The sequence below is a fragment of the Miscanthus floridulus genome, chromosome 9 (assembly GCF_019320115.1).
Source record: "Miscanthus floridulus cultivar M001 chromosome 9, ASM1932011v1, whole genome shotgun sequence".
NCBI classification, from domain to species: domain Eukaryota; kingdom Viridiplantae; phylum Streptophyta; class Magnoliopsida; order Poales; family Poaceae; genus Miscanthus; species Miscanthus floridulus.
The window spans coordinates 29,742,321-29,756,286 of record NC_089588.1 but is presented as its reverse complement, the minus strand read 5'-3'; the positions used below and the strand labels follow the sequence as shown (position 1 = coordinate 29,756,286).

Sequence of the window (13,966 nt, the reverse complement as noted above, 5' to 3'; positions counted from 1 at the left end):
TGGGGTTAAAAAAATCCCCTCGTCTGTCCCACGGCCAAAGCACAAGGTCAAGGCCCGGCTCGGTTCTCATAGGGCAATGCTACCCCGGTGTCAGGGTAGATCAGAGGTTCGGGAGTTTTCTCGGCTTGTATGAGAAATGTCTTCTCTCTTATAGCAATGCCCGAGGGTGGCTTACCCCCCACAGGTCGAGTTTTTTTTTTAACTGGAAATTGGATTGAGATGTTCCTGTTGGTTAAATTTATTTCCTGGCAGTTTCAAATCTCACGAAATATGGGCTAGCTCAAGTGTAAAAAGATTTTCATGGAGGTTTCATACTCTCACGAAATGATTGTTCGTGAAGGGTGCAGTAAATTATCATGGCGATTTTGGGCTCCTAGGCAAACGTATTTTTGTGATGGTTGAATTACATTTTCATGGTGATGACTCCCTCTCACGAAAATGTCTTCTCTCTTATAGCAATACCCGAGGGTGGCTTACCCCCCACAGGTCGAGTTTTTTTTTAACTGGAAATTGGATTGAGATGTTCCTGTTGGTTAAATTTATTTCCTGGCAGTTTCAAATCTCACGAAATATGGGCTAGCTCAGGTGTAAAAAGATTTTCATGGAGGTTTCATACTCTCACGAAATGATTGTTCGTGAAGGGTGCAGTAAATTATCATGGCGATTACTATATTTCTATGAGTTTTGCGACCCTGGTGGCACTATTATTTTCATGAAGTGACCTTCATGAAGGTTCGACCACACCTACCACCATCCCACTCGCTTTGCGTAAAAGGACTAACCCAAGGATGGTGGGATGGACTCTAGAAGCCTTATATGTTGGTCTAACCCACCCTAAATAATCAAGTTGGGACTAAACCCTCCACAATATCTCGTTAACATGGACATGTGCCATGGGTCAAATTCCAAATTGGGCCGGATGTCATATTTCCACTCTCATGAAATCTCAGCTTTCTGGTAGTGGCTGGCAGGGAAAGGGCCAAGCCCAAGAGAAGTGGGAGTGGGAGAGGGAGACGAGCCAGTCAGGATTTTGGCTAGAGGGGGAGAGCTGCGGTTTTACAAAGAGATGTATATATATATATATATATATAGAGAGAGAGAGAGAGAGATTTGGTGGGCTGCGAAAAAGGGTTTTGACTCAACAGAGTAAGGAGAGGTTTTAAGCCTTTTCATAAATATGTGAATTCATTTTGAAACTCAAATTCAAACCTTTTTTATCAAACAAAGTTCGAAACTTATTTGAACAGTTTGTGATTTCAAAACTAGTCACTTTTAAACATAGTCTTTAAAATTAGGTTTAAATATATTTTTCAAACAAAACTTAATACTTTATTTTAAAAATAGAATAAAACCTTTTCATAGCTTAACTAGAATTTTAATAAACCATTATTCACATAATAAAAATAATGCAATCAACATCAATGCAACAAACATATTAAATTAAGTTTAAAAAGTATTTAAAAATCACATTTTTCGTTGTTCAAATTATAAACAACATAATTAAATCTTGGAAAATTTTAGAAAATTCGTAAAACTATTTATTTTATTTAGTGTTTTCCATTGACAACCCAAAATAGAATTTTTGGGATGTGACATATCCGACAACGGCGGATCCAGGAATAATTTTAGGGGGGGGGGGGGGCTGAACAACACATATCTTCGACTGCTGCTCGATCTTAAATCTCAGCCCCCTACACTATAGAACTTTGCCTAAAAATTCATGGAGGCTCCACAGGGATTCCACTGCTGCAGTATGGGTAGCCCCCCCCCCCCCCCCCCCCCCCCCCCACCCACCCACCCACCGTTGGATCCGCCCATGATATCCGAGGTGCTACATTCTGATCTATCTCAATTTCAGGTTCTTCTGCGTGTTCTCCAACGCTGCTGGATGTCTGGCGATCGGCCTGTTGAGCAAGGGCTTGTGCAATGGTCCCATATGCCATCTTCTGTTTCAACATGGGAGTCCTACGACCATCTACGCCAACAGTTTCTGAGGGCACCGGCCTGGGGATATGCCGGTTCTGAAGCATCGTGGAATGTAAGCCCAGCTACGACTCCCGGCGTCCGACAACAGGCCACGGGGAAGAGGCGCCTACGGCCTGGCCTGTTAGAAGTCGCAAGCCCAGTAATAGAGTCATAGGCCCAGTGTGGATCAATTGATCGGAAATATATGTAATCGTGGAGAGAGGAGGAGAGTAACAAGAATTGTGTAAGCAACACTTTATAACTGAAATCCTGTCCACGCTGACGTATCCCACTTCCCTTCTCCCAAGTCTTCTCCCTCTCCTCTGATCTTGTGCTAACAGCGTGGTGCTCGGCTGCCCGCAAAAAGGACAATTGTCAACAAAGCATACGATCGATTAAAAGCACTTAACAAGCAACAACTGAATGTAATCTTCATGCAAAGAGAAAGTTCTCGGTTCTGCTTATGATGCCTTGCGTGAACAGAAATGGGGTTGGGGCCGGGTCTACAGTCATGATATCTGAAGAACAGGTTTCTTACGATGGAACGAGCGTGCTAGTGACATGTAAGTACAGGGATTTTGTTAAACAACTCCGGAGAAGACTGTCAGCGAAATGCTGGCTATAGGCAGAAAGCAAACCTTGCAAAATGGCAAGGTACAAAGCAGGATGCTAATGCTGCAGGCTTGGACCACTCCTTCTGGTTGCTTTATGTTGAAAGAATGCGTGTGAACATATATATCAAGCTTTTATTTTCTGAAAAGGCCTGAGAGGATGCTGAATGCTATTGGGTACACTGGCAAAACGTGAACTACGGAACAAAATAACTGGAAGGAACTCTTACTGGACAAAACTTATATAGCATGTCAAAATTTTAGGAAATTTAAATAAAAACACACAGCTGTAATAAGGGCCGCCTATTCCTGATGAATGGATTTCTTCATAGGCAGTTAGAGGTATCAAACATTGAGCCTGAGCCATTTTGGTTGAATTACGGAGAACAAATATACAAGACTAACTATGTTGGTTCGGATATATAAGGCTTGTTTTCAAGGCAAAAGGCATTAATGCAGCAACGTGCAGTGAAAGAAAAGGATCTAATAGAGAGCTAGCTCTGAGCACACGGCCAGTACAATACTTATCTTATGGCTAGAGCAAAGTAAATATTCCTCATCCGTACAAAAATTGCTTTCTCCAACAGTATATATATGTGCACCCTCCATACTCGCATGCAAATGCCTTTTGATTACTGGGGAGGACGATATCAGAAGGGTTTCAATTTTTTTAATTGAAGCAAGTGATTATTCGTAATTTCGCCATGGAGGACCAGGAAGGTATGATCTATATGTCTTCTCATTGTGTGTATACATACGGTTAAGAAGCAAAAATACCGATAGGCTTGATGCACGTTTTCTTTTATCACCAGTCACGACAATGATTATGAATCTACATAGATTGAAGGGGTTACACAGATTTGAGGGGGATACTTAGTTTTTCTTATAATGATATGAAATTGAAGGGGTTACATAGATTGTCTATCATAATAGGAGAGGTGGGTAATTAGATGCAAATTTATCATATTTCTTAATGACATAGGTGGGTAATTTTGGATAGAGTCATGGGCTATATTATGTTGTCTTACGCAATTGCAGTTGCAGTAGTGGGTAATTATTTATAAAATAGAATAGATCCAAGAACTATTATTATCAATGGTGATTAGATTCTACCGAATTAAGGGATTAGATATTTACAATTTTTGTGAAAGTTTCTAGAATCTATCTTTTTCCCTATCGGGTCTCATGGGGATAGTGGGGAGGCTCCATTGGGGATCTATAGTTAGAATTTCTAGAAGTTAACTTTTTTAAGCATCATATGTATTTAGTTTGAATCTGAGCTTAAGATATATTTGCTCTTGTTATATAGCTTTCTTTGACTTCAAGAATCTACAATTTAGCTTTCAACTTTAATCTTCTTGTTGAAATTTTTTTCCACATTTTAAGTTGAAACTCTAGTATTTTTATCTTTTATTCAAAATTTATTATTTTTTGATTAAAAAAAGAGTTTAGGTCCTACCAGTATTGTCTTCAACATGTTAAGCTAAAACTTAGCTTGCACATCAGCACCCCCTGTTAAATTTGTTATATTACAGGATTATATGTGTATCAGTATTGTTTTTTATATCATAGAGTGTTTAAACTTAAATTAGTCAATACTGATACGACATAGTGCTCTAGTTAAAATGTATAAACTTATTTTAAATAACAACTTATGATTTTTTTTATAATGGAGTATTAATATAAATTAAAGTGACTCGCCAGTGTCATTGCTATGCGCTTGTTAAGTAAACATTTTCCATGCTTTATAAGCTATTAAGATAAATATTTATCATAAAGTACTAATGTTTACTTGGTCTTCATGAGGAAACATAACATTGTGGTTACTTTTAACATCATGGTTGTAGAAGTGTGTAATTTAGAAATATGTATAACGTACTTTATGGACACTGAATTATTTTTCATAAGTATTTACATTGTAGATTTGAGAGATATTTTTGTTTATTTTTTTTCTAATGGTTGAGGTAGATACAAATATAAGAGTGATGCATTATACAATCTTTCAGTAATGGCATAGATGGATAGGTTGAATGCGAATTTTGGTATTAATTTGCATGATCTTTCATTATGACAAAGACTGGTTGTAGAAGTGTTATATATAAGTATACTGCCCAGTGCTAACACTACGACAACATTCGGATATATGCAAATTAGAACTGAAATATATGCATACTCCATCACATGTCTACCACAAATTGAAGTGTCCCTAGCTATATACAAATTTGTTATAAATGAAATTTCTATGGTGGAACAAGTTCATGGAGATGAAAGTTCATTTTATTTCAAGGCACTAAATAACTGCCCTAGTTTATATAGTAGCATTTCAACATTAAAATATATCCAACTGATGTCTTCATAGAAGTGCAAAAACAGTTGGAGTAACTTGACATCCATTTAACGTCGAAGTACGTAATGAGTACGTGAAATTCTGGTTATGATTTTTCAGAACTAGAACAGAGGCAATCCAGCAAGGAAGGAGGGACGAATAATGCCGAGGATCTTAATAACGCAGGACCATGGCGACCTAGATACTGCAGAATCCAGACTAGGTGCAGGACCGGCGGATCGTTCTCGAGATCTAGGTCCTTCTTTGTCGATGGTTCCTCCTCAACATGAAGGTATTCTTCTTTCTTTCGTTTACAGGCATATCTCCATTCCTCCGGAACTTTGAAGCAAACTAGGATCAAATATTCACTACGCCTGAATAGACAATCACTGTCGGAATATCACTCCTGGTTGCTTTACAACTAGCAGTGATGAGTTTATCCCTTTCAATTCGTGGCTTCAACCGGCAATGTGATAGCACAAACAGCGGTGATAGTGGACTATCACTGTAAGTTCGTGACTTCAACCAGCAGTGATAGACATGGTACTATCATTGTCGGTTGAAGCCACGAACCACTAGTGATAGCCTGTTGTGTAAAAAAATTCAAAACATTTTCATATGAGGTCGAATCAAGATAAACTTTATAACCAAATTATAGAGTTCAAAAAGATCTAAAACTTTGTAGTTGATAATATTTTAATTTGTGATGTTTTACATCTCCAAATATTTAATATAAGTTCTTGGATCAGATTTATATGGTTAGCAATGTCGAATAAAGGCGAAGTCAACATCGAAGTTGTAGGTGCTCGATATGATCTACAACTTTGCAGTTAACAACTGTCTTATTTGAGATCATTTAGTGTCCAAAATTCAATATAAGACTCAAAATTGTGTAGTTAAAAGAATAACATCAGTTGTATAGTCACAAGTGTCGCGTAGCTCAGCTAGTTATGGACGCTCGAGAGAACATGAACATTGAGCTCTCAGGTTCGAATCTTAGAAACACATATTTCATTTGCAGGCATATCTTCATTCCATGGGGACTTTAAGCCAAAGCTAGGATCAAATGTTCCATCCCAAAGAAATATTAAGATTGCTTTTTTTTTTACTTTCCTTAGAACGTTCTGGTTGATATGTCTATCTAAGTATATAATTTTAAGCTTCCTCCTGAGTACTGTAAAATAAGCCAATGTATATAATCATGTCTTACCTTCACTCAGAGATGCAACATGCGATGGAGGACTACGTGAAGGAAAGTGGAGCGGAGGTTGCACTACGTGAAGGAAGTGGAGCAGGAGGATGAACGGTGTGCTCCTTCCAAAATATGGCACTGATGAGTCCGAACAACCACCAACTATCTACACGGTTCCCCAAGAGATCAAAGGCGGAAATGAGGATGCCTACCTCCCATTTGCGGTCAAGATCGGCCCATTAACGCGCTACAGGAACCGCATGGGGCACTACGACCAGTACGATCGCCTTCAAGACTACAAATGGTGCTGTGTTCGCAGGCTCATTGGCAGAAACCACCTTCTCCAGGAGCCTGAGAGGACGCCAGTGCTCCTTGACCGGTGCCTCAACTCCTTGAGAAGCCTAGAGCCACGGATCCGAGCATCCTACCAAAACACAGATAACATCAATGAGCAGGACATGCTGCTAGATGGATGCTTCATCCTTCACCGCCTACTCAAGTACGCGCACATCGCAAAAAGAGAAGAAGCATTGGAGGTGAAGGCAAGTACAGCTAAGGATGAGGAAGAGGAGGACGACGACTGGACCCAGGTGTTCGGCAGGTGCTGGGTCTGGGGCTTTGTTACATACGACCTGCTGCTGCTCGAGAACCAGATTCCTTTCTTGGTCGTGCAAAGCTTGTTCCATGACCTTCGGACAGACCCAGACGAGAGCAGCGACGTCCTCGTGCTGGGCGCCCAACGCCTCTTCCGCTCCCTCCGGCCACAGCCGCTGCAGTCTTCGCACATCGCCTGCAGCAGTGTGCACCACCTCCTGCACCTCTTCTACCAATCTGTTGGTCTTCCAGCCGCGACGCCCAAGCCTGACAACCTCCGCAGGTACAGGATGCCACCGTCGGAGCTCTCTGAGTGGATGCCATGCGCGACGGAGCTGGAGGAGGCTGGCGTGAAGATCCGGGCGCGACAGGGTGCATCGAGCTTCCTCGACGTGGGGTTCGACGCCGGCTTCCTGGAGATCCCGATGCTGCAGCTGTACGACTACAGTGAGCAACTCCTGCGCAACCTGATCGCCTTCGAACAGACCTACCCGCTCACGCCGGGCCACGTCACCGCCTACGCTATGCTCATGGACTGCCTCGTGGCCTCGTCAGAGGACATGAGGCTGCTGCAGCTCAGAGGTGTGCTGATGAACCAGATGAACGGCGTGCGAGACAAGGACCAGACGGGGTTCTTCAGCCGCCTCTGCCACGGTGTACACATTGCCGCCGACCGCAACTACCTCGGCGGTGTGATCGAGGAGGTGAACAAGTACCAGCAGGCAAGGTGGCCCCGTTGGCGTGCGGCACTGGTGCGCAACTACTTCAGCAACCCATGGGTGGCCACGTCGCTCGCTGCCGCTGTGTTCCTGCTGGCCCTCACCATTATGCAGACCTTCTTCGCTGCGTATTCCTACTTCAAGCCACCCCATTGAAGTGAATAGCATAGTATGATCCACCACCTTTATATACCAAACTGGATCATCCTAAGAGCAGACCTTTTTTCTGAAAGTTTTTTATTATTATTATTGTCACGTCATCTTCCTTGGCATTTGGAGGATATATATATATACGTACTGTGTTGTGTGTTGTAATCTATCTGTGTTCCTACTTTACGTATTGTCATTTTTCACCGTGGTGGCACCAGCGCTAATGTGGGTCTGATATATCGAGTCCAGCGTCTAAAATTGTTTGGCGGTGCCATCTAACTACCAAACTTCTAAAATTGCATATCCAAGTCCCCAAACTTGCTAAATGGACAACACAAGCTAACTAAACTTGCATGACGGTGCAATATATCTAGGTTACTAACTTGCAAAATTACAATTTCAGATCACGAAACATACTAATAATCAGGCCACGCAAGGTCTAGACTATAGTTGTTTGTGATAAACTGCCTACGTGATTATTGACTGTGCACCTGTCACGTGGTGCCCACATGTTGTCCCTCTCTATTGTTTCCCTTCACAACTAACTCCCATATTGCTGCCATCATTCTCTTGTGCCACGTAGACTGAGCACTAGCATCAACTATATCCCACCAACAACAATCTCAGCACGTCTGAGTAACAGAAGTAGCACATGCCTGCTGAGTGTAGCTGTGGCAAAGGCCCAATGGCGGCTGGCATTGCACGAGCCACACTCCCTGCCCTTGCCTAGCGGCAGCCAAATCCATGCTCCTGCAGGGCCTTGCTATATAGGGTTGTTCGGATGGCACTAGCAGGCCAAAGGTTGGGAGCGTTGTATGAACGGGCACAGGAGGGAGTGAGAAAAGAGATGAGAGAGCTGGATGTCATATTGACTTACATAGGTGGGAGTGGGGAAGGAGATGAGAGATGACGACATGTTGGCCCACATGGGCATGTACACATAATGTCAAGAATACAAGGCGGGTGCCCATGTTTGCCCAAGGAGGATTGTCCCTACTGACTTTTTTTACGCTTGGCGTGGTGTACATAACTTGCGGACAACAAAGGTAGCTAGTGTGGAGAGTGGGCTGGTTTAGATCTTGCATGGCTGGAGGTCCACTTGGCGTCAACCAACATAGCGCATGGTGTTGAACACACAATCGTTGCCGAGCTTTGTGCAAAAGGGTTCTTACAGCAAGTAGAGGAGTAATTCGTGAATTTCGAGGTCTACCGGCTCAAAATAAAACATAACCTCCTTCGGAGGTGCTCATAACATATCTGGCTCAATCCTTTGGAGGTGCTCATAGAGATATGATTTGCATATGTGTGTTCATAGGGATGAGTGTGCGTGCGTGTTGTGGACTTTATTGTTGTACTGTGTAAAACGGTTTAGTCCTTCGGAGGTGCTCATAGAGTTAGGGTTTGCGTACGTGTATTCATAGGGGTGAGTGTGCGTACGTGTTGTGGACGTCGGCGTTGTACTGTGTAAAATAGCCGGTGTAGCACTTGTGCACTTGACTACAAACACACAATCGTTGTCGAGCTTTGTGCAGAAGGGTTCTTGGCCTTGATAAAGAAAGCAGAGGAGAAATTCGTGAATTTCGAGATCTACCGGCTCAAAAAACATAATCTCCTTCGGAGATGCTCATAAGGGTAGGATTTATGTACTTGTTTTTATAGAGATGAGTGTGTGTGTGTGTTGTGGACGCTGTCGTTGTACTTTGTAATTCTAAAAAACATACCCCTTTGTGCCTGAATAGGGGGGCACAGACCCTTTATTCTTTTCTGAACCAAAAGGTTGGAGCTCTGCCGCTCAATTAAGAAGAATAGCATGGGTGTTTTGTACTGTGTAATTCTAAAAAAACATATACCTTAGAATAGGGGGCATAGACTCTTTATTCTTTTTTGAACCGAAAGGCTGGAGCTCTGCCGCTCAATTAAGAAGAATAGAGGTTCACACAACAACATGACACACTCTCCTACCCACATAACAGCCAGCGTAGCACTTGACTACAACACACAATCGTTGCCGAGCTTTGTGCACACTACGTAGAAAAAGGTTTTTAGGGGCGGCTGGTAACCCTCTATAGGGGCGGTTTTGCCAGCCGCCCCTATGAAAGGGCGGCTACAAATCACTAATTTGTAGGGGCGGTTCCCAGACCGCCCCTATAAATCGATTTGTAGGGGCGCCTCACTCTACGGTTGTAGTATTTTTTCATGATATTTGCACACTTTGCGCCGGTCGGGTTTCGAACCTACGACCTCTCACTCGCGTGTAAACTCCTCTATCACTGCACCTCATGATCACTTGTGTCTACGTTCCATTTTGGTTCCCCACATATTATACAAAACTGAGCATAAATTGATTATTTGAGGCCCTAAACTAATTCAAATGAAAAAGTTGTCAACTACAAAGTTTTATAACTTTTCGAGATCTACAACTTTCATTTTGTTAGTTTCTCCATCCGAGGTCGTTTACAAAATTTAAATTTCAAATTTGAGAAATTCAAATGTAGTTTTCGATGACAAGATGATTTCAAATCACAAAGTTATCAACTACAAAGTTTCAAAACTTTTTGAGATCTACAAATTTCATTTTTGCTGTTTGTCCATCCGAGGTCATTTAAAAAATTCAAATTTCAAACTTTTTGAAATTCAAATGTAGTTTTCCTTGACAAGATGATTTCAAATTAAAAAGTTGTCAACTACAGAGTTTCATAACTTTCCGAGATCTACAATTTCTATTTTGATCATTTATTCATCCGACATAGTGGTAGTAACACTGTTCACAAATGTTACATATCCCTCTTATTGTTTATGAAACTATAAGAGAGATATGTAAACTTTATGAACAATGTTATTACCACTTTATCGGATGAAGAAATGACCAAAATAAAACTTGTAGATCTTGATAAGTTCTGCAACTTCTATGTTCATGATTTTTTCATCTGAAATCAAATAGTGTTCCAAAATAACGTTTGAAGTTGTTATTTTTTGAAACTCAAAATTCAAATAGATAAAACACGGTCACATGAAAAGATGGATAAAATAATAGTGGTAAGAACACAATAAATTGATAGGGCATGATTTTAGAAATTTTTAGAAAAAAAAATCATCAAATTTGAAGTTAGTATGAGGGAGAAAGACTAGTTACAAGTTTTAGCCAGAGATTAAAAAGAGAAATCAGAGTTCTTCAATAATTTCAAATTTTAATTTCAAATAGTATTTTTAAGTAGTAAATGATCTCAACTAAAAAGTTGTCAACTACAAAGTTTCATAACTTTTTGAGATCTACAACTTTCATTTTGATTGTTTCTCCATCCGAGGTTGTTTACAAAATTTAAATTTTAGTGCTTAATTTTTAATACTCGGCGTCTATTTGTAGAGGCACTTCAATATTGAGCCGCCCCTACAAATCCGATTTGTAGGGGCGGCTGGATATAGAGCCGCCCCTACAAATCGGACCATTTGTAGGGGCGGCTGATAACACCAGCCGCCCCTACAAATCCATTTGTAAGGGCAGCTCATTTGGCAACCATTTGTAGGGGCGGCTCCCCTACAAAGAAAGCAAGACGTTGCTACAAATCGTTTTTGTAGTAGTGACACTCTATAACTGAAATCCTGTCCACGCTGACGTATCCCACTTCCCTTCTCCCAAGTCTTCTCCCTCTCCTCTGATCTTGTGCTAACAGCGTGGTGCTCGGCTGCCCGCAAAAAGGACAATTGTCAACAAAGCATACGATCGATTAAAAGCACTTAACAAGCAACAACTGAATGTAATCTTCATGCAAAGAGAAAGTTCTCGGTTCTGCCTATGATGCCTTGCGTGAACAGAAATGGGGTTGGGGCCGGGTCTACAGTCATGATATCTGAAGAACAGGTTTCTTACGATGGAACGAGCGTGCTAGTGACATGTAAGTACAGGGATTCTGTTAAACAACTCCGGAGAAGACTGTCAGCGAAATGCTGGCTATAGGCAGAAAGCAAACCTTGCTAAATGGCAAGGTACAAAGCAGGATGCTAATGCTGCAGGCTTGGACCACTCCTTATGGTTGCTTTATGTTGAAAGAATGCGTGTGAACATATATGTCAAGCTTTTATTTTCTGAAAAGGCCTGAGAGGATGCGAATGCTATTGGGTACACTGGCAAAACGTGAACTACGGAACAAAACAACTGGAAGGAACTCTTACTGGACAAAACTTATATAGCATGTCAAAATTTTAGGAAATTTAAATAAAAACACACACTGTAATAAGGGCCGCCTATTCCTGATGAATGGATTTCTTCATGGCAGTTAGAGGTATCAAACATTGAGCCTGAGCCATTTTGGTTGAATTACGGAGAACAAATAAACTAGACTAACTATGTTGGTTCGGATATATAAGCTTGTTTTCAAGGCAAAAGGCATTAATGCAGCAAAGTGCAGTGAAAGAAAAGGATCTAACAGAGAGCTAGCTCTGAGCACACGGCCAGTACAATACTTATCTTATGGCTAGAGCAAAGTAAATATTCCTCATCCGTACAAAAATTGCTTTCTCCAACAGTATATATATGTGCACCCTCCATACTCGCATGCAAATGCCTTCTGATTACTTGGGAGGACGATATCAGAAGGGTTTCAATTTTTTGGATATAGTCATGGGCTATATTATGTTGTCTTACGCAATTGCAGTTGCAGTAGTGGGTAATTATTTATAAAATAGAATAGATCCAAGAACTATTATTATCAATGGTGATTAGATTCTACCGAATTAAGGGTTAGATATTTATAATTTTTGTGAAAGTTTCTAGAATCTATCTTTTTTCCTATCGGGTCTCATGGGGATAGTGGGGAGGCTCCATTGGGGATCTATAGTTAGAATTTCTAGAAGTTAACTTTTTTTAAGCATCATATGTATTTAGTTTGAATCTGAGCTTAAGATATATTTGCTCTTGTTATATCGCTTTCTTTGACTTCAAGAATCTACAATTTAGCTTTCAACTTTTAATCTTCTTGTTGAAAATTTTTCCACATTTTAAGTTGAAACTCTAGTATTTTTATCTTTTATTCGAAATTTATTATTTTTTCGATTAAAAAAAGAGTTTAGGTCCTACCAGTATTGTCCTCAACATGTTAAGCTAAAACTTAGCTTGCACATCCTGTTAAATTTGTTATATTACAGGATTATATGTGTATCAGTATTGTTTTTTATATCATAGAGTGTTTAAACTTAAATTGTCAATACTGATACGACATAGTGCTCTAGTTAAAATGTATAAACTTATTTTAAATAACAACTTATGGATTTTTTTTATAATGGAGTACTAATATAAATTAAAGTGGCTTGCCAATGTCTTTGCTATGCGCTTGTTAAGTAAACACTTTCCATGCTTTATAAGCTATTAAGATAAATATTTATCGTAAAGTACTAATGTTTACTTGGTCTTCATGAGGAAACATAACATCGTGGTTACTTTTAACATCATGGTTGTACAAGTGTGTAATTTAGAAATATGTATACCGTACTTTATGGACACTGAATTATTTTTCACAAGTATTTACATGTAGATTTGAGAGATATTTTCGTTTATTTTTTGTAATGGTTGAGGTAGATACAAATATAAGAGTGATGCATTATACAATCTTTCATAATGGCATAGATGGATAGGTTGAATGCGAATTTAGGTATTAATTTGCATGATCTTTCATTATGACAAAGATGGTTGTAGAAGTGTTATATATAAGTATACTGCTCGTGCTAACGCTACGACAACATTCGGATATATGCAAATTAGAACTGAAATATATGAAAACTCCATCACATGTCTACCACAAATTGAAGTGTCCCTAGCTATATACAAATTTGTTATAAATGAAATTTCTATGGTGGAACAAGTTCATGGAGATGAATGTTCATTTTATTTCAAGGCACTAAATAACTGCCCTAGTTTATATAGTAGCATTTCAACATTAAAATATATCCAACTGATGTCTTCATAGAAGTGCAAAAACAGTTGGAGTAACTTGACATCCATTTAACGTCGAAGTACGTAATGAGTATGTGAAATTCTGATTATGATTTTTCAGAACTAGAACATAGGCAACTAGCGAGGAAGGAGGGACGAATAATGCCGAGGATCTTAATAACGCAGGACCAGGGCAACCTAGATACTGCAGCATCCAGATTAGGTGCAGGACCGGCGGATCGTTCTCGAGATCTAGGTCCTTCTTTGTCGATGGTTCCACCTCAACATGAAGGTATTCTTCTTTCTTTCGTTTACAGGCATATCTCCATTCCTTCAGAATTTTGAAGCAAACTAGGATCAAATATTCACATGGTACATTTGTGGCATACTCTGCTGAGGGTGTGACGGCTCTGGCTGCTAGGAGCTGGTTGCTTCATTCCTAGCTCTTCTACCTGTTATCCTGCCAGAAACACTACTCCTGTG

General features: G+C 40.3%; 1 protein-coding gene across 1 annotated transcript; it reads left to right on the top strand.

The window, feature by feature from the left end:
- The first annotated feature begins 3,231 nt into the window (after positions 1-3,231).
- On the top strand, positions 3,232-7,563 carry LOC136481635 (UPF0481 protein At3g47200-like). The gene is made up of 3 exons (XM_066478969.1): positions 3,232-3,296; positions 5,023-5,194; positions 6,123-7,563. Exon 3 carries the CDS (start codon positions 6,202-6,204, stop codon positions 7,561-7,563), a length of 1,362 nt encoding a protein of 453 aa, XP_066335066.1. The 5' UTR covers positions 3,232-3,296; positions 5,023-5,194; positions 6,123-6,201.
- Positions 7,564-13,966: the final 6,403 nt, after the last annotated feature.

What these genes read in the sequence shown, in the direction of transcription:
- LOC136481635 (XM_066478969.1), top strand. Translation starts at nt 6,202, where the DNA reads ATGAACGGTGTGCTCCTTCCAAAATATGGCACTGATGAGTCCGAACAA.